Below are 20,163 nucleotides of genomic sequence, written 5' to 3' on the forward strand. Positions count from 1 at the left end.
CAGGTCTATGGGTCAGGTAAGAGCCAAAATCATATTTGCTGTTGTGACGCGTGGCCTTGTTTCCGTGCACAGTTCCGCATTCACTTTGATTGACAGTCTCAAAAACAGGAAGTCAAAGCCTATTGGCTAGGTGCACTCCGCAATTGTTTCCATTTGTATAGGGGTCTATAGGACGAAGGAGGGACTTATATACATTAATGTATATGAATGACCACCGGCAGTAGACCATAGTAAAAGACTAGTAAGGTATTTTTTTTTACATTTCAAAAAAATCATACATAAACATAGATTTCTCAGAAACTCCGTATATCGGCTTTAAGTTCTTGTGGAAATCGATGATACATTTTCTGCCCCTTTGCAATCCTTGTTCTAATTAAGCATGTATGAATATTGTCTTGATTCAACCAAGTACTATGAATAAAATGGTCTTTCAGAAAGGAAGTGTAATGTGTGTAAATGCCCCAAAGCCTTGGACAGGATAAGCAGGTATGGTTTATGAATAATGTGCTTTCCATGATTGGGTCACAGCTAGTTTGTCAGTTGATTGTTAACACCTGCCTGTGTCTCCTGTTACTTTAGCCCTTCAACATCTGCTGCTCATTGTTTTGAACCTCAAAGGCAGATTGGACTGTAGATTTTTTGCCATTTTGTTTGGACATCATTTAAAACCTTTCGCTGCACCTCACACCACTTGGGCTGTGTTTATTTAATGTCCTCTAAATAAGTGTTATGGCAATTTTTATATTCATCATCATATCGTCAAATGTATGTTCATGTGTACAATTTGTCATGTTTTAATACATGATGACTCCATTACTCTTTGCACTTTTGAACAGCTGAATCATGTTAGATTAAACAGTACAGATCGTATTACACAGAGTCTCTGCTGAAGGCCAAACTCAAACTCACATGCAGATACACACGAACACACACACTATCAAGGATAGATAAGAGTGGCGCCCAATCTTCCTCATTATATACACGTCTTCATCATCCTCAAATGTTTCCACTGTTGGGCATCTGACTCCCTCCTTCTCCTCACCTCAGGGTGGAACTTTTTCTGTTATCTGTATAAAAGCTTAAGCTGTGAAACTGTTAGTTAGAGTGGGTCTTGCCTTTTTGCTCTGCCACGAGCCTTTTGCCTTTCATTCTTTCAGGATGGAAGCTTCTTTTTTACTCCTTTTTATTTAGTTTTATAATAAACCTTTTTTATAAAATTATCAATGCCTCGCCTGGACTCCATCATTCAACCAGAGCAATAAATCATGTCTCCAAATGAGGTCAACCGCAAATTTGCCGTAACATAGGGAAAGACAATGAAATGAAACAGAAATGGGTAAATTGACGTGGGAATGGGTAAACTTAATAGAATTGCGGACATTTTAAAACTGAAAATCTGGGTCTCTAAAAACATTTGGATTTTTTTGTTTTGGTTTATGCTGTATTATATTTGTTTTGCATTATTTATATATATATATAATATGAACCTACTGCATTGCCCTATATTTGCTACAATTGAGCACAGCATCACACCAGGGATCATTACCGTTGCCTAGGTGACCATGTAATATTAATGGTCATTTGGGAGCTACAGCACAGAGGTGCTTTCACTTGTCGACGTAGCAACCCTGAAAGGGGCAGGTGCTCAGAGAGATAAATCTACTATAGAGAGAGTATACAAACACACTCACTCTACATATGTCAACATGACTCACACTCCAGGGAAAACACTCAAACACTTGCAGACGTGGCAAAAAGACATCAAACCTTTTCATCAGTAAAAAAAAACATATACGTACCTGTGTTAAAATGACCTCTGGGGAAATTATATAATAGCTGTTTTTTGAGTTTTTACAAGGCTGCGTGTCATGTTAGGTACTCCACCACATTGATCTACTCAAAAAAAAAAAAAAAAAAAGAAAAGACAAAGTGTCATGCTTTATTTTGTAAGCTATGAACAAATCCAGACATGTTTGGTAATACTTTACTTCAAGTTTTATACACATATGATATGATACACACTCATTGTCTGACATTAGCCAGAATAAGGTGTAATGAAGGCTGTAAATAATTGTGTCGTTGGTTAGCGTGACAAAGGGTTAGGGTAACAGAGACATTACTGATACTGGCTAATCTTTTAACTCTCATATTAAACAAATCACAAGGACAGCCTTCTACCACCGCCGTAATATCTCTAAAATCAGGAATATCTTGGCCCAGAGTGATGCTGAAAAGCGAATCCATGCATTTGTTACATCTAGACTAGATTATTTTAACTCCCTACTGTCAGGATGTCCTAAAAACTCACTAAAGGCTGATACTCTCTCCACCTTTAAACGTAAACTCAAAACCTACTTATTTACTAAAGCGTACACCGTATAATAGCGTAAACCTAACCACTAGGAAAAAAGCCCTAAACCTAAAAATAGGAACTAAGAACTAAGATTATCTAGTAGAACACCATCTACACATGGCTCTAATGGGCAGCAATGGGAAGATGTCCAGTCAGACACAGTTGTACCAGGTTGTAAACAACCCCCCACTTCTGTCCCTCGTTGGATAACCCATTATACTGCTTCACACCATTTACAATGATGTCCACCTCATATATATACATATATATAGTGAGGCGTTCAGGGCACGTCCCTCCGGAAGGAGGCCCCGGGGAAGACCCAGGACACGCTGGAGAGACTATGTCTCTCGGCTGGCCTGGGAATGTCTCGGGGTCCCCCCGGAAGAGCTGGAGGAAGTGGCCGGGGAGAGGGAAGTCTGGGCCTCCCTACTGAGGATGCTGCCCCCGTGACCCGGAAACGGGTAAGCGGGAGAAGATGGATGGATGGATGGATGGATATATATATATAGTTTTTCCTGCAGTCTGTGCCTTCTCCTCGCCCTCTTTTCTGTTTCAGGTGTCTTGATCAATGGTTCACGGCTCAACTAGTCTGGAACACTCGGATGGTCTATCCTTCTATCCTATTCTGTTGGTCCTTCTGTTCACTAACTAAACCAGTCAAAGCGGATGGCTGCCACCTCTGAACCTGGTTCCGCTGGAGATTTCTTCCTATAAAAAAGTTTTTTTTCCCACTGTCGCTAAATGCTTGTTGATGTGGATCTTGCTGGGTTCTTTCTTTCTTTCTTACTATGGACTTTGTATTTTGTTCAGCGCTTTGAGATGACTTTGTTGTATTTTGCGCTATATAAATAAAGTTGAATTGAATTAGCCACTGGCGGCCCTCGCTCTAAATTTGAGAGGCCCCCAAAAGTAAATGCACAAAATGACTTAAAAAACGTACAAAATTACAGAAATATACACTAGACAACGCAAAATACACAAAATGACTTAAAAAAAAACATACAAAATTACAGAAATGTACAGTAGACAATGTAAATACACAAAATGTCCCCAAAAACAACGTAAAATTAGATAAAATTCCAAAACGACAACAAAAACACAGAAAACAAATACACAAAAAAAGTCTCCAAACTCCCAAAATGACAACAAAAACACACAACACAACAACAAAAAACTAACAAAATGAGAGGAAAATACACCAAGGGCCTATACTACAAAGCGAGATTTCCTCTTATCGCGCTAACTTCCAAAGCTAACTTCCACTACAAAGCGAGATTTCCTCTTATCGCGCTAACTTCCAGGATTTAATGAGAGTGTGCTGTCCTACGAGGCCGGTAAACATCTTATGGAGCTAAATCACCATGGTAACTTAGGCTGAACGACTAACCTGGTCTGGAGTAGATTTTGTTCTGGGTCGGATCTGAGTGAGTACTAAAGTCCCGCCTCCTGACCAATCAGTTCTCTGAGAAAACAACCTGACCAATAAAAGGAGGATCATTGTGAACAAGTCAATGTGTAGATCTGATGTGATGCTGACAGGAGAGAGAATATTTAGACACCGATGCATTCCTTTCATTTACTGATAACATCCTATAGGAAATATAGATTTTTATCTGATAGACTGATAAAGTAAAATAAGTCATCTGATAAAGCCTGCATGCATCGGGCGCTTTCACACCGATAAATTGATTAATTCATTCATTCATGTATTCTGGGGTGATGCAAAGAGCCTCAGTCCTGTAAGATAATGTAAAACATAAATATATTCCACCTTATGATGTAGGCGGAGCTATGAACGCAGCATCAGAGCCACAGACAAGGTAAAAGAGAAAGATCAGAGTATCTATTTATTCTCGGTTTATAGTCTCACTAATTTAAGCATTGACACTCATCAATTCCTGAATTAATTCTTTCCGGCTTTTACTGCAGCAACAGTGTTGTGAAATGACAACACAAATTCATTGTTCTTCCCTGTATTAAAGCTCAGAGTGGTCTTTATTCTAAATGCTGACATGAAAGATCATAATATGGCCTTTGGATCAGAAAATCATATTTTTGTGAACCCGCTGTGGTAAAGGTTGCTCACCTCTGCCCTAACCCCTAACCCTACCTAACCCCACTAGATCCCTCAAACCAAACCCAAAAAATGCCAACATAGCTCAAAAGGTGTCAATATTTAGCAAAAAACACTTAATGACAGCCTTCATGACACCTTATCCATACTATCTACCCATACTATAATCCAAAAAAAGATCTGTGTGTGTGTGTAACAAATTTGTGTCTTTTATCAGATTCTACATTACTGAGGCTGTTACACTTCGCGCTCCATCGGCACCACAGGCAGAATATGAGAAGAATCTGCTGAGGGGCACCTTTGACGTAAAACCCACCTGTTTTCGGTGTCTCTTCTCTATGGTAGTATGTTGGCTGTACATGACATGTTTGTGTGTATCGGTAATTCATTTTCCCACTGTGGTTTCTGAGTCTTTCCTTACCAAAGGAAGGAGGGTCTAAGGACAGGGGATGCTCCGGGACATTTATTATCCATTTGCTTAAGTCCAGCGAACATTGGTGCAAACTTTATTTACCAATTCATAGGGATGTAGCGATTAATCGTAAGGCAGTTAAAAATTGATTCATACTACATCGATACTGTGAAAATTGAATCGCAGTACCTTTAAACCAGCAGAGGGCGCTATCCAGAAGTGATGGCGGCGGGCGGAATCTGCTAATACTTTCTTTCTGGCCGCCTTCTACTTTTAAACATGTTCATAAATGATTCCTTACCCCTTCAGCAACAAAAAATATCTGTAATATTACGTGAATATCTGTAAGTCACGTTTTTCTATTAGCTCTGTCTGCTAGCATAGCATCTCTTCTTCACTGCAAGATATCTGCATGCCAACTGACCACTGGGTTACCAGCGCCCTCTGCTGGTCCAAACAAATATCTGACGTAAATACAGTGAAATTACTTCTTTTTTTTTTTTTAAGTCCAATTGTTAAGGCACAAAATACATTTTAAGTTGCACTTTTAAAAAGAACTATTATGCAGTTTTGCATTGTTTACTATAGAACCAGAATTTAACTTAATAGGCTTCTTCTTCATTTGTATTATTCCTTTATTTATTTCATTCAAGATTTATTTTTAGTTAAATTGCATTGTTTTGAATAGTTTATCAAGGGATTCTTTTGACAATGAAAAATAAAAGGAAATATAGTTTTTTTCCCCCAAAAAAATAAAGGAATATTTTTCACTACTTAAGCTTTCCCACTATATGAATACATACTTCCGACGGGCACTGTACTAGTTCATGCTAATGACAGATAATGACAGTGTAATGTTAGCCTCATGTATAAAACTTTAAGTAAAGTGTTCCCAATTTTTTTTGTTTGTTGGGATTTAAATTTCAGGGTTGTCTGAAATGTCCTTTTGTTCTTATAATCTACAAGATTATTGCAAAGGACAGAGGGACGTGTCCGACCCAGATGAAAAAAGCTATCCAGAATAGCAACTCTGACGTGTTGGAAACGACTCTGTGACTAGACCAAAATGGTTAAAAATATGTAATGCTTTATGTTCACTCACTTCAGCAGTAGTGACATTATTAAGCAAAATCATAAAGCTTGAAAACCAAGCAACAGAAATACAACCCACAAGTAAGGTTTGAATATGAATTTCTTTGTTTTTGTTGTTGCAGTTAGCAGTATGTGCGATCCCATACAGTCACCATATATTTTATGTGTTTGCACTCCTGGCTACGGACACTTCCTGTAGTGTGTGACAGATGGCTACTGGCTGACAGACGCGTCAGCTCAGCCCCGTCGTCTTGCACAGCCGAGTCAACCACGAGCTGACAGTCAGCTCAAAGCACTAAGCCGATCTGTTGCCACAGCAACCGCTATTTCAGCTCCACCTTGGTTTCAGCACATTGAGGGGTCAAACTGAACAACATTAGCACACCTTCAAGAGACTATAAAAAAACGTATCCCGACATTAAAAACACACATGTATCTTTCTCTTTTTTCTCCTTTTGGTCAAAGATGTTTTACTCAGAATTAAAAAAAGAGGAGGAGGAGGAGGAGGAGGAGGGAGGAGCTGCTCCACCACACTTGGAAACTCATCTGGTAGTAATAAGTGTTCCACTACTGAGACTCATGCCTGCGTGCACACACCCCACTATTAGGGACTTATTTAGCATGTGCGGTCATTAAAGTTGGTGACAAGGTGAGCCAAGGATTACATCAAATCTGTGGTGCACCGTTCAACGACACCAACGCTTCCCCAGGGAAAAACAACAACAAACACAACAATTAAATACCATCAAATCTGTGAAATGCCCAAAGATTTTAAACTTTTGGTGTTCAATATTTATATGGTTTTCCTCAATATTTAAAATGAATCTTGAGTCTGTCTTTCTAGCACATTGGAAAAGAAGCACAACAAATTGTGTACAATGTTTTCTTATGGTATGGTTATTGCTAAGAGATGTATTTAGAAAATCTGACAATCTGATGGCCCACCTGAATATGAAGCTTGGCTGAGATAATTTATTAGAGTACTCCACATTTGAAAAACTGAGATATGAGACTATAATTGTGTTAGTATTGTGTACTTTGTTGTTTTGTGTAATAGTCTTTCTTGTGTTTGTTTGTTTGTTTGTTTATCCAGGTCTACTTATATTTAAGATAAACCCTGGACTAAGTACTGTATTTTCAGGTCAGACTACCGGACTCAAAACGCCTCCCACTTTGTTGCTGTTCTTTTTCTTGTTGTTGTTGTTGTATACACTAGTTAAAATTGCTACTCCTTTGTTATACGTGAATGGATCGAGCTGAAATTTGTAGGTATAATCTATGGATGTGTACGCATCAACGCTTGGAGCCCGATTTTTGATTTGGGGCCCAGGGGGGCCCCAAAAGAAGAAAAAAATGAATGTCGATTTCTCATTTATTTGCAAGTCAAATATTACGATGGTTGGTGGCATCGAATTATTGGCACATACCAATATATAAATGGGGCCCATTACCCGTACGTGTCACAGGGGCGCCAGGGGCCCCATTTTTCAAAAGACTACTCCTCCATTAGTTCTCGTTAGATCGGAATAGAGTTTGGTATGAATACTCTATAAGTGAATATGATGAGACGCTTTTTTTTTTTAATGGGGCCTGGGGGCCCACCCACCATTTCTGGTAATTTCCAAATTTATGTAGTTGTGTGATATATTGTTTCAAAGATAATTGGTAAGTGCTATTTGGCGTGGAGACGTTCCGCGGGCCAGGCCGTAGTTCATCTGAACTTGTTACGTTTGTGCCTTTGTAACTTGTGTCCTTTTGTGTCACATGTAAAATGTTAAAACTCATAAATAAAACTAACAAATCTATATCCTTTTTATTCAGACTGGGGTTACAGTGAGCTGCAGCGATACTGTATGCAATGTTTACATTCGATTCAAATTTATTTTCTGCCCTATTTTAGTTTATTGTCCCGTGTAAGATTTCAAAGTATTTCTATATTTATTTCCATCATAATATTCATGCAAACCTTGCCCAATGATGCCCATTTTATTAAATATCATGCAGTGAAATCCTGCTTATCATACACAAGGTAGCAAAGATGTCTGTACCACCTATTATAGCGCACAAAGCAAAGTAAAACATCCCAAACAAAAGCACTCGGAGAGCGCACACGTCCACTAAGCGCCAAATACCCTGATCATGATAATACCATTGATTGTGATTGATCATCACACAAGGCTTATAAGATTTTTTTTAATTTCAATTACCAACCATACAGTAGGTTCGAATGTATGGATTGACATCCCAATTAAAATCACAATGAAATGCGGAATCTGGATCCAATGCAGATTAAACTCGGTGGGAAAATCAAGGAACCAACCCAACATAACCAAGTCAAATTTAATAATGATCAGTCAATTATGAACTGAGATGATTTTTTTTAAATATTGGCAATAAGGAGCGATAGGAGCTTGCAATTTTTTGAAGCGGATCCAGAATCAGTATATTGATCTGGATCCCCTCCAAAATTTAATGGAATATTCCACTGTGTAAGGTCTCTCTTGGGTTATTTTTTTTTGTCAAAATTATTTAAAAGTACTTGTGAAGTATTTCTGCTAACAGACAAACAAACATAAATAAATGCCATTAAAAACATGACCTCTTGGAGTAAGCAAATGGTCATAGCATACAAATATATCAATATCATAATAACTTAGTATAACTGAGGTTGAACTGTAAAATGCTATATGCAGTATGTACCTAATCTTGGATACACAAAAAGCTGATTTTTTTCTTTGAAGCTAAGTTTCTCAAATTTAAAGCTTAAAGGTTGATTGTGGATGATTTCATTAAAAAATAAATAAATACAATTTTGATTTTTATCTACTTTGCACAATTGTACAATTGTGCACGGAAATAGATAAAACAGTGCAGGGATGAAAACACCACACACAATCTCAAACAACTGTGTAATTCTATACTTTCACTTTATCATATTTAAATCTAGTTCAAATAAAATGCAGTATAAAAATATCTGAGCTGGCGCTTATTCATACTGTGTGCACTGATACTGGATCTGTATTTGTAACACAGTATAACAACAACCATGATCAAAAAAACTAATTTTAGAGAAAGAAAAAAGTCTCTGGGGTCGCCAGAAATTTGCATGGAAGCCCATTACCACCTGTAAAAAAAAAAAAAACACAAAAACAATAATAACTGGGAAAAGTAAAATAATATTAATTTAAAAAATATACATATACTAAGTCACATGGAAGACCATTTAGACCTCTTAGATAATCTCTCATGATTATGAGATATTATCTTATAGTATGACTAAGATTTTTTTTTTTTTTAATTATTATTATTTAACAATTCCTAGTTTGTTTGTTTTTTTTAACTGGTGGGAATGGGCTTCCAGAAATTAGTGATATAAAAAATGGGGTCACGAAAAGAAAAGGTTGTGAAGCACTGAGTTACTGCTTCATGTAGTATTTCTACTGTGTTGGAATGGTTGGAAATACTGTGTTTAGCACATAGGGCGATGTTCAAATGGTTATGGAGAAAAAACAACCCAATGGTGCCTGACAATAATCTGATCTGATTTAATCTGATCTGATCTGGGAATCACGACTCAGAATAATCGCTGATGGGATGTTATCGACCAGTAAAATGGCGGCCTTGCTTGGCATTCCCACTAATCTATCATCTGATGATGAGGTGATGCTGCGGACCTCGGTCCTCACGCACGGAGCACCTGCACCTTGAGCCCCCCCTGGTCTAAAGACACCTGTGCGGTGGTCACTTAGAATGTGTGCTGATCTGCTATGCGCCATAGTGTGTTAATGTGTGTAATCCCAGCGGGGGGGCCGTGGACATCGAGTGCGTAAAAACTGACCCGCTTCGTGCGTCCCGGGGTTGTCGGACATCTCCAGCACCAGCAGCTCACGACCCTCGAAGCTCTCCCCGATGGTGTAGATGCGGGTGATGGTGGGACACTGCAGCCACACCGACACCAGCGCCTTCCGCAGTTCCTCATAGCGGTGGTACTCGAAGGAGATCTCTGCGTCCGAGCCTTCAGCCAGAACCAGGGCGAAGGCTGCGGTGCAGAGCCACAGTGCGGACAGGAAGGGTCTCATGGTGTCCTCTGGTCCCGGTCCTAGAAAACCAGCTACAGCCTTGGTACTGGTTAATGTCACAGCCCTGTGTGTCTAACTATGATGATGATGATGATGATGCTGAGTCTACCTGAGCGCTCAGCCTCCAATGTCAAGACACATACAGCACCCCTGCATCCGACCTGGGATTTCAAAATAAAAGCTGTGAACGGGTTTATTTTAACTCCTGCAGAAAATGCATTGAAACCAGTTTACTGCAACAAATAAAATAAATAGGACTCATAATATCATGTGGGAAATACTCTCACCCACAGAGTTCGGTGTAAATTGTGATAAAAAAAAAAAAATAATAATAATAATTTAATTGTGACTGAAGGTATTAGTTTTCGAGTATTGTTATTATTGAGGTTATGAGTCTTTTAATCTATTTTAAAAAAAAAAATAATTCTTGTGGTTTCAAAAGTTTTTATTTAAGCTTAATCAAATTACATGATGTCTGTCTTTCAGGGATAAAAGTTGTTGTTTTTTTTATGTCTATGTTTGTCTAAAGCAGTTTTTTTTTTCAACCTTGGGATCGGGATCCCATGTGGGGTCGCCTGGAATCAAAAATGGGGTCGCCTGAAATGTCTAATAATGAGTGAAACTGGTAAAAAAAAAAAAAAAAAAAAAAGATTCTAATTTTTTTTTTTTTTTAATTTTAATCCAATTATATTTTTTTATTTTTCAAATCCACATCACACACACTAAATGTTATTTTACAACCATATACTTTCATACTTTCATTTTCTCAAATATAATTATCGTTCAATCCAGGCTACTCTGTATTTGTAGCACACTTTAGTAAACATGATCAAAAACTAATTTTAGGAGAAAAACTTATATTTGTGATATCAAAATGAGGTCACGACCCGAAAAAGGTTGGGAACCTCCAGTCTAATCTTAGGCATACGTTTAACACTACTTATTTTAAGTGTGCTTTAGTAAGCACACTTGAATAAAATTAAATGTGCTTTGGTTTTTCCCTTTTTGAGGACTTACCAACACACAAGTAAATAAAAAAATCACATTACCAGATGGAGATTAGGTCCATTAGTTCCAAAAAAAATAGTTTGGTAGGTAAATAATTAGGTAGTTTAGTCCATTTCAACCGCTCTGTGTGATCAGAACTGCACGTGACCAAGGAGGATGAGGAAGAGAACGTGATGTTGAGTGCAATGCATTGTGGGTCAGAAAATCAACAGCCTGCAGCGTGAATAAAGTAAACACATGCAAAGTTTGGAACATGGCTCTGGGACTGATGTGGAGCATCGAGGAGGTACAAAAACAAAACCCACTATTAGGGATGGACAACTTTAGGCCATTAAAACACAAGAGGATCATTGTCAAGATTCATGTCAGCACACAGTAAGTCTAATAATTCTGAACTTTAATTTGAAAAATGACAATATCATATACAGTATATATTGTTTTCAATGAGAGTTTACTGGTTATTCGTATGATGCAATAAAGCAAGGTGAATAAGTACTGTTAATGCAAAAACAAGTGTAAATACTGAACAATACTGCAATATTAGAATACTCTCAAACACTGCATTGCTCTACATCTCAAATAACATAATCTATCTAAAACACAATTAATGTGTTTGGCACAACATGGAATGAAGGTGCTTTTTTAAATTTTTTTAAAAAATTTAGAACAAACTTAATTTCTGATCGTAATTTCTGCTGTTGATTGAACAATTCACATCAAACCAACTGCTTAATGTTAACACCGCTGAACAACATTGTTTTGGAAGGTGTTTGGAGACACACAAAATCAGACCATCAGTTGCCAAAATCGGCCGATCAGTTATAAGGTTTTTTTTTTTTTTTGAAGTTTTTTATTTGACCAAGACTCTTTTTTTTGACAAATTTGTGTGTGTGTATATATATAATTATCTGAACTATATGCTTGTGCAGCATCTGCTCAATGGAGTTCATTCATTCCATAATGTAATATAATGAGCGATACTGATTTTCACGTGTTGCACCTCACCTTGATCACGTGCAGGTGCTGAACGTTGTGTCACACGTGCTGTTTGTTCTAACCTAAATAACGGATAGAATAAATGTGATTGTAGAGTCAGAGCAGACTTTTAATGTGAAATACAGCCTCGTTTCCTGTTGGTTTCTGATGACTCTCGTGTGCTTGACGGGGCTGAAGGGGTGTGACCACAGTGCGGCACAGCAGAGAGAACACACACACACGATTTACATTTATGTGTAAGGCCTTAGTTTGACTTATAGACATTAAAAACACACACACACACACAGCAGTGTGTCTTTTAAAGCACACAGAGAGAAAACACTGCTATGCAGACACATCCTTCATTCTGCAGTGTCTAATACCAATAGGACATACAGTAGATGTCCATGTTTGCCTTTGATACTGTAAGAAATAGTGATTTCAAACATAGGAAAATAAAAGATGACTGAGCAGTTTGTCATTACAAAGCAAATATAGGAAGTTCATCATTATATTCTGAGACCAAACAAAGGCAGAAACAACAAACTCTACATATTTAAATGGTAAAATGGACTTGATTTATATAGCGCTTTATAACCACACTGAAGCAGTCTCAAAGCGCTTTACATATTATCTCATTTACCCAATCACTCTCACATTCACACACCAGTGGGGCAGGACTGCCATGCAAGGCGCTAGTCAACCATTGGGAGCAACTTAGGGTTCAGTGTCTTGCCCAAGGACACTTCGACACATAGTCAGATACTGGGATCGAACCCCCAACCTCTCGATCAGAAGACGACCCTCTACCACCTGAGCCACGGTCGCCCTGGTAATGGTACTGTCAAACATTTCTCTCTCAGGTGAGGAATCATTTTTTTAAGAGTCTGACTCCAGGACGGGTTATGTCACAGAAGTTTCACAAAAAGGTTATATTTAGTAATAAAAAAAATAAATACAAAAAAAAGCGAGACAATAAAGCGAATACGAGTCTTGTTTTATTCAGCTGCATCTGTCTTTAAAATGCAAACGATACAGTACTTGTCAGGCTGAAAAGGCACAGAAGGTGAACTGAACCCATAGTGTGAGTCCCAATCCTAACTGATGATTGTTTGTGTGTCTGCACGTTCACATCTTTTCAAAGTTAAAGCTTCGGAGCTTCACTGCTCCTTCTTATGGCCCTGTTTCTGCAGATGTTTGTTGTACTGGTTGTCGGTATTAAGCAGCGTATCCCACCAGGTGAAAGTGGAGGCGTAGTTCCCCACAAAGTTCATGTGATGGAAGTCGTGAAAACGGGTGCCGGCGTAAAACGGTATCAGGTGCATCGGGTTCATAGGGATGTCGTACCCACTGCAATAGAGAAGAAGGGAATTCTGAAAGAAGCTTTACAATAGAAAACAAGACCAAAGTATACAATCACAGAAATTCACATTCTATTCATACTCTCAGAAAATAATTTAACATACCAATATTACATCTTTGAGTATTGGTTGATACTAATATCGATCTGATATCGGCACAAATTAAACATACCATTATTACTTATTTTGTGGTGTGGAATGTTAGAAAAGGCTTGATGAAGTGATGTTACTCAAATAGACAACAATACAGGGTTTTCACCGACGTCACTTTCTGGGCAGTAACCCAGATGCGCGGCCATACTGGAGGTAAGTGGTTGTTGACGCTATGTGTGATGAATAAATCACATATAAGCTTCTCAAAATACATTATAAATGCAAAGGCATACAGGAATTAATTGGTGCGCAGCAAAGGGCACCATAGTTGGAAAAAATACAGTTTATTGGTGGTGTAGATCTTCAAATCTTAGATTTAGGCAAATCAAACAGTTGTATTCCGTAACATTTTACTCTGGACCTCAATCCTTGGATTGCTACGCCGACTCCATCCAGTGGCCTAGGAAGCAGCGGAGCCTCATACCAGCGGTGTCCACCAGCGGAGGAGACGTAAGCGGGGTGATCGGGAGCAGGAGCGAGGCTAGCAACCAAGCTAAAAGTTAATTCTCAGAGAACGCCGCTTCCTTCCATCCTGCGTTCTAATGTCCGCGCCCTGGAGAACAAACTGGACTACCTGAAGCTGGATTTTTATGCAAGACGGGAGATGTGGGCGGCGGTGTTTGCATATACACCAATAACAACTGGTGCAACAACGGTGAGCTAGTCTTATGTCACTGCTCTCCTGATGTAGATCTGCTGACTATAAAATACAGACAATGATCTGTTATAACTCTTGGCAGTCTATAAAAGTCCACATGTATTTCACGCTCTGACCGATTAGTACAGCCAAAACATGACAATTGTTTACCATTTCCTCTCAAAATTTGGGATTTGCTCATTTGTGTGCTGTTTGTAAACCTGCTGCTTATCTCCAAAATGGCGACTTCCGGGTTGATGATGCGCCGTGAAAACCCTCTATTGTCAGCAACAGCAGGTATGAGAAAAACTCACCCACTCACTATTAATCAATGGGGTTACATACATTATAACCTTAAACATACAGTAAGAAGATTCTACAATAACTAAAATAAACCCCACAATATTGTCCACTGTCCATGCTTGTATCAGAGTGCTTATGCATATCAGAGATTCAAGATCACATGTGTCAAACTCAAGGCCCGGGAGCCAAATCCGGCCCTTCGGGGCATCCAATTTGGCCCGCAGACAGTAAAAATGAGAGAGAAAACATGAATTTTCGAGTGAAATAATCATCCAGTTGTAGTTATCTTAAATTCAGAAATTTTGCTGATATCACATGAATGCAGTCCTTTTTAATTGCAAATTGTCTAAATTTTTCCACAAATCTTACAATTTCTCACCGAAATCTGCGGCCCACCTGAGATCAAAACTGGTCCGTATTTGGCCCCTGAACTAATTCAGATTCAGAAACGGCCCTGGTCCATACTTTTATGGACTACGAGCAGACACTCACACTCCCACAATGCTCATTTTGTCTAAAACAACCTATGAGCTTTGCTGTCCTCTAGTGGTCGAATGTGTTGTTGATACACACCTGTCGCCCACTGTCCACTGTACTAAGTAAATAATGCACAGGTGATGTATCTTTACCTGTGGACATCAATGGTCTCCAGGAGACGGAAAGACACCCAGGCCCACAGGAAGAAAACATGGTTACAGAAGATCATGATGCCGATAAAGAAGCCAGCACCGAGGATAATGGTTTCAGCAGGGTGAGCGTACTCTGCCTGCATGCCGAACGGCGCCTGAGGAGAAAAAGCACAGCGTGTAATGGTTTGGTTAAAGAGATACAACCAAAAACTGTGTGTTATTCCTCAGATGGATGGACGAGCCGTCCACTTACAGTGAACTCGTGGTGAACTTTGTGGATGTATTTGTAGACACGTCTGTGATGTAGCAAACGATGGAGGAAGTAGTGCCACGTGTCCTCAACAACAGCACAACCAAAGCACTGAGCCAGGAGGAAGGGCCTGGAGGAGAACCAGGAGAAACAACAGCTGAGCTCACATATTTCAATGAGGAGAAACCGTTACATTACGTTAGACACAGCATGTACATTTTGTACATAGTTTTTGTCAAACGCATTTTTTAAGTGACAAGAATTAGACCAGGGGTGTCAAATGAACAATTTCAACATTAATGTGCATACGTTTGCACTTCCAGTTATAAATTAAACATAAAGTATGGAAGGCATCAACAATATCTAAGGAATGAGTGACAGATACTTACAGTAAATTGTCCTTTGATTTTTCTTCCTTTTTTTGACCAATTTTTATTTAATTTGTGGAAAGTTTGTGGAATAATTTGAGAAAAAATACAGGATTTTGGAAAGACTTTGAGTTCTTTCAACAACAATTTACAACGGAATTATTTTGGTAATTTACAAACTGATTCATGTTTTCTCTGTAAATTTCACTTTCTCCCTCGGGCCGAATCGGAAGCTCTGAAGGGCCGGATTTGGCCCCCAGGCTTTGAGTTTGACACAGATGAACTAGACTATGACTAAAAACGAAACATTTTATTAAAAACATGCTTACAAAATCTATATCAAAATATATTTATATTTTCGTTAACCAATAAAAACAAAACTAGAATTTCATGGGACAAAATCTAATCAGAACTCTTTGATCAGATCAAATCAGTCAGCGTTTATTTATAAACATTTATACCATCCAATATCAGGTTGATCAATGGTTATTTCATCTTTAAAAAATATACATAAACTCTTATCCTGTATATTTTATATTTTAGTATCTTTAACAGATTTAGTCAACTAAAATCCTAATTTAGAGGAGTGGTTCTCAACCTTCTTAGCCCACGACCCCTAAAATAAAGGTGCCAGAGACCCCAACTGTACCTGAAGGTGGTTGAACACAGACATTAACATTGAAGAACAGTCATGTGGAGACAGGGCCGTCTATAAGGGGGAATAAAGGGGGGAGATTTTTGGGACCCATCCATAAAGTCAGCAAAATGATGGTCCATTGTTCTATGAATCTGTGATAACCACATTTATTTATTTAATTATCTGAATAATATCCACTGTTACCCAGGAAGTGTATTATTATTTGGGCCATAGTATATACTGTAGTTAACTTAAAGATGTAAATCCTTGTTTTAATCAGAATTGAAATGGGTTAAAAGTGACCAAAAATGAATTGGTGGTGAAATGGGATTTTAAAAACTACAAAAATTGGTTAAAAGTTGCAAATTAGAGTGGCCTAAAATGGACAGAAAAAGTGGTAAAAAGGGTTCAAAGTGTCAATATTGGCTCAAAAGTGGCAGAAGTGGGGGGGGGAGAAAGTAGGAACAATTAGTATAAACTGGCCAATAATGGGCATGACAAATGGTGAATGTGGGTAAGTTAACAACAATAAGCATGAAATATGGTGAAAAAAGGTTAAAAGTCACAATAATGGGTCGACATATGGAACATTGGGTGGGAAAAGTGGTGGAAAGGGTTTATAAGTGCCGAAAATGTCTTGAAAATGGAAAAATGTGCAGAAAAAGCATTGAAATTTGATGGAGAAGTGGCATAAATGTGAGTAATGAAGCAAAAATGTATTAGAAGGAGCAAAAATATGGCAAGAAAAAGTGAAGAACATAGGTTAAAATTTGGCAAGTTTGGTGTCGTTACAGAAAAAGGGTAAAAATAAGCAAAAATGGTTGAGAACCCCTTATTTAGCCTAAAACTACATTGTGTTTTAGCTAAAAGACTATGTATGACTAAAACTAAATGAAAATGTCATGTAAAATGAGCAGTGATCCACATAATCTCAACCTCTAAACATAACGCATCAGATTTATTTTCTTGTTTTCCGCACTGACCAGCGTGGCATGGAGTCCCAGTCGTAGGGGATGTTGAAGTATTCAGTGAAGTAATAAGTGCCACAAATCAAAGGCAACTGGATGCAAAAGTGGTTGAAAAGCAGCATTTTGAAACATCTCCACTGCTTTTCCCACGTCTCTGGTTTGTCCTGTTAACACAAACACAACACGAGTCATCCTCTTCAGACTACAATCAGAATCAGAATTTTTTTATTAATCCCAGGGGGAATTTGTCTGATTTAGTTTAAACGAAATGTTTTCTTGCAGTTTAAAAGAGATAAACTGACTACACAATAGGGGTGTCCCACATTATATTGAGTTTGGAAGAAATGTGCTTGTATTGTCAGGGAATGTTTGTTGTATTTGTCTGAAAACATATTAAAATACTAATTAAAAATAAAAACAATAGGTGTGTCCCGATCCGATATCGATCCGATATCAGCCTGAAAACAAATATTGGATACAAATTTCCGTTTTTTTTTTTTTTTATTCATTTTTAATTTATTTTATTCATTTGTAGAATACTGTAGATATTATGTTGAAGGTTAAAATGTATGTAACCAATCGGTTAATAATAAATGGGTCAGTTTTTCTTATTCCTACTGTTGCTGACTATTGTTCTCTGTTTGAGTAACATCACTTGATCAAGTCTTTTCTAACATTCTGCACTACAAAATAAGTAATTATATATTTTTTTTATTAAAGAAAAACAAAAGTAATAAAAGTATGTATGATTCATGGCGATATCGGATTAATATCGGTATCAGCCGATATGCAAGGCTGCAATATCGGTATCTTATCGGAAATGAAAACGTATCGGGACATCCCTACTACACAACATCAAACCTCCTCCACTAACCTGCTGAATCTTGTATTTTTGCATGAATGGCATGAACTGGAAGAGGAAACCAGGGAGGCAGAATGAGAAGTAAATCAACTCGTGGACGATGAGTGAACCCCAGGTAGCGATCTGGAACTTGGTGTAGTTGTCCAGCATGTAGCCCCAGGCGTGTTTAAGGGGGGGCTGAAACGGGTTCTGAGGAAGAGCAGCATCCACGTACTCCACCGCGAGGTAGGCGGAGCTTAGGATATTTACTGTGCCGTTTGACTCCATGATAGATAATGGAAGTCTGTAGAGAGAATTCACAAACAGGATCAGCCTGAGAAACCCTTCCCTTTAATTATTAATCATAAAAAACGTTCACAGGTGTAGGATAATGATTTATTTTTTTTGCCTACTTCTTTTGCACTATTTTTTTCTACACTGTCTTGTGTCTTGCACTGTTTATGAGAGCTGATATTTTGTAAAATCACAAATAAAAGGATTCTTCTGATTCAGATTCTGAATGATAGTTTTAGTTATAGTTTTTATACACTGCTCACTGATGTCCAAGCAATCCTATCAAAATATACACTTTAGGTTGAGTTGACTTGGGGTAGAGATTGGCAACTTTTATCACAGCGAGGGCCAGAAAAATGTTGATTGTCTGATCCAAAGACCACATTATCAACATTCATACCAGCATTTAGAATAATGACCTATCAGATCAACAACAACAAAAAAAAGGTTTGTGTTTTTTTGTGTGTATTTTTGATGAGGTTTGTTGCATTTTTTAGATTTTTTTTTTTTTTTTTGTATATTTTTGTTGAAAAAATTTCTATTTTTCTCTCACTTTGTGTATTTTTGTTATTCATATTTATGTCTTTCTACCGTTTTATGTTTTTGTTGCTTGCACTTGTAGTTGCGTGTTTAGGTTGTACGTTTGAGTATAATTTGGGGTCATTTTGTGTATTTTTGTTTTCCTTCTATTTATTATTGCTGTCTTTTGGTGTATTTTTCCTCTAATTATTTTTATTTTTATTTTTTTCTTATGTGTGACAATTTGCTTTTATGCTTTTTAGGGAGAGAAAAAGACTTTTCAAAAACAAAGCTTTACAAAAACAGCATCTTGGTTGTTCTCTAACTAGACACGTTATATGATATTATTAAATATAAGACAAGACACTTCTTTATATCAAAAAAAGGGGGAAAAAACACTTTAAAAAAAAAAAAAAAAAAAAAACAAGACACTGAAATCTAATACAAACATATTAAATTAACTTTCAACTTGTCCCAACCTTTATAGTTTTTTATATATATATATATATATAAAGGAGACGTAAAAAAAAAAAAAAAGATGTAACTCAACGACTTATCTTATGAATTACTTTATTTGTGTCTATCTTATTTGCTTTAACTTACTGCTTTATTACAATATACTGGGTCTGTTCAATAGTTTTTGACGATAAGAACGACAAATTAGTATGTGTGCCACAAACAAATGCATACATGATACATAACGCAATAATAAACAGTGTTAGGTGTATGTAATGCAGATAAAGTAACATTAAACACCAGTTAATAACATTAAACGTACCTTCCTGCAGTCCGTCCGTCCGTCCGTCCGTCTACCTGAGTGAGAGGCTGAACACACCAGGGAAGTGCACACACTAATATCACATCGTTTGATTGGCTGAGGAGAGAGGAGACTGACGTCCGGGGGGCCGAGCGCCCCTGCTGATTGGTCGAGAGAATGGAGCGATTATAGTGAGACAAGAGGTTTCCACAGTGACAGCCAATCAGAGACGAGCTCTGATTTCATAACATCAGTAGTTGAAACATAATGTTCAGAGAGGCGGTCCGTCTGAATCATTGTCCAACTCAAACTGAGTCTAACACAAAGGAAGACTTTACTGATATTTAAGAAAATGATTTGTTTTATTTACAAATGTATACATGCGTGGCACTGAACACTCTTTTCAAGCCTAAATACCTAGTTATGACAGGTGGGCAACTTCTATAACAGTGG

The 20,163-nt window shown here is 37.8% G+C and overlaps 2 protein-coding genes across 2 annotated transcripts in view; both read right to left on the reverse strand.

Annotated features, from left to right (window-relative positions):
- The window catches only part of cpe (carboxypeptidase E), a 29,889-nt gene extending 19,718 nt beyond the window's left edge, over positions 1-10,171 (reverse strand). Inside the window, exon 1 of the mRNA XM_028447656.1 lies at positions 9,770-10,171. Within this exon, the coding sequence (XP_028303457.1) occupies positions 9,770-10,010 (241 nt within the window). The 5' untranslated portion in view covers positions 10,011-10,171. The remainder of the gene's footprint in view (positions 1-9,769) is intronic.
- A 2,801-nt stretch (positions 10,172-12,972) lies between these two features.
- On the reverse strand, positions 12,973-19,808 carry msmo1 (methylsterol monooxygenase 1). The gene is made up of 6 exons (XM_028452403.1): positions 19,732-19,808; positions 18,174-18,444; positions 17,315-17,463; positions 15,330-15,456; positions 15,077-15,231; positions 12,973-13,343 (listed from the first exon to the last, which is right to left on the reverse strand). Exons 2-6 carry the CDS (start codon positions 18,426-18,428, stop codon positions 13,154-13,156), a joined length of 876 nt encoding a protein of 291 aa, XP_028308204.1. The 5' UTR covers positions 18,429-18,444; positions 19,732-19,808; the 3' UTR covers positions 12,973-13,153.
- Between the last annotated feature and the right edge of the window lie 355 nt (positions 19,809-20,163).

Source organism: Gouania willdenowi, chromosome 1 (assembly GCF_900634775.1).
Source record: "Gouania willdenowi chromosome 1, fGouWil2.1, whole genome shotgun sequence".
NCBI lineage: Eukaryota > Metazoa > Chordata > Actinopteri > Blenniiformes > Gobiesocidae > Gouania > Gouania willdenowi.

Bases quoted from the DNA above. Each gene is read 5' to 3' on its own strand.
- msmo1 (XM_028452403.1), bottom strand. From the start codon at position 18,428: ATGGAGTCAAACGGCACAGTAAATATCCTAAGCTCCGCCTACCTCGCG. The intron at 17,464-18,173 runs GTTAGTGGAGGA...TTGTGTTAACAG, and splicing joins AAAAATACAAGATTCAGCAG to GACAAACCAGAGACGTGGGA. The intron at 15,232-15,329 runs GTAAGTGGACGG...TTTTCTCCTCAG, and splicing joins AAGTTCACCACGAGTTCACT to GCGCCGTTCGGCATGCAGGC.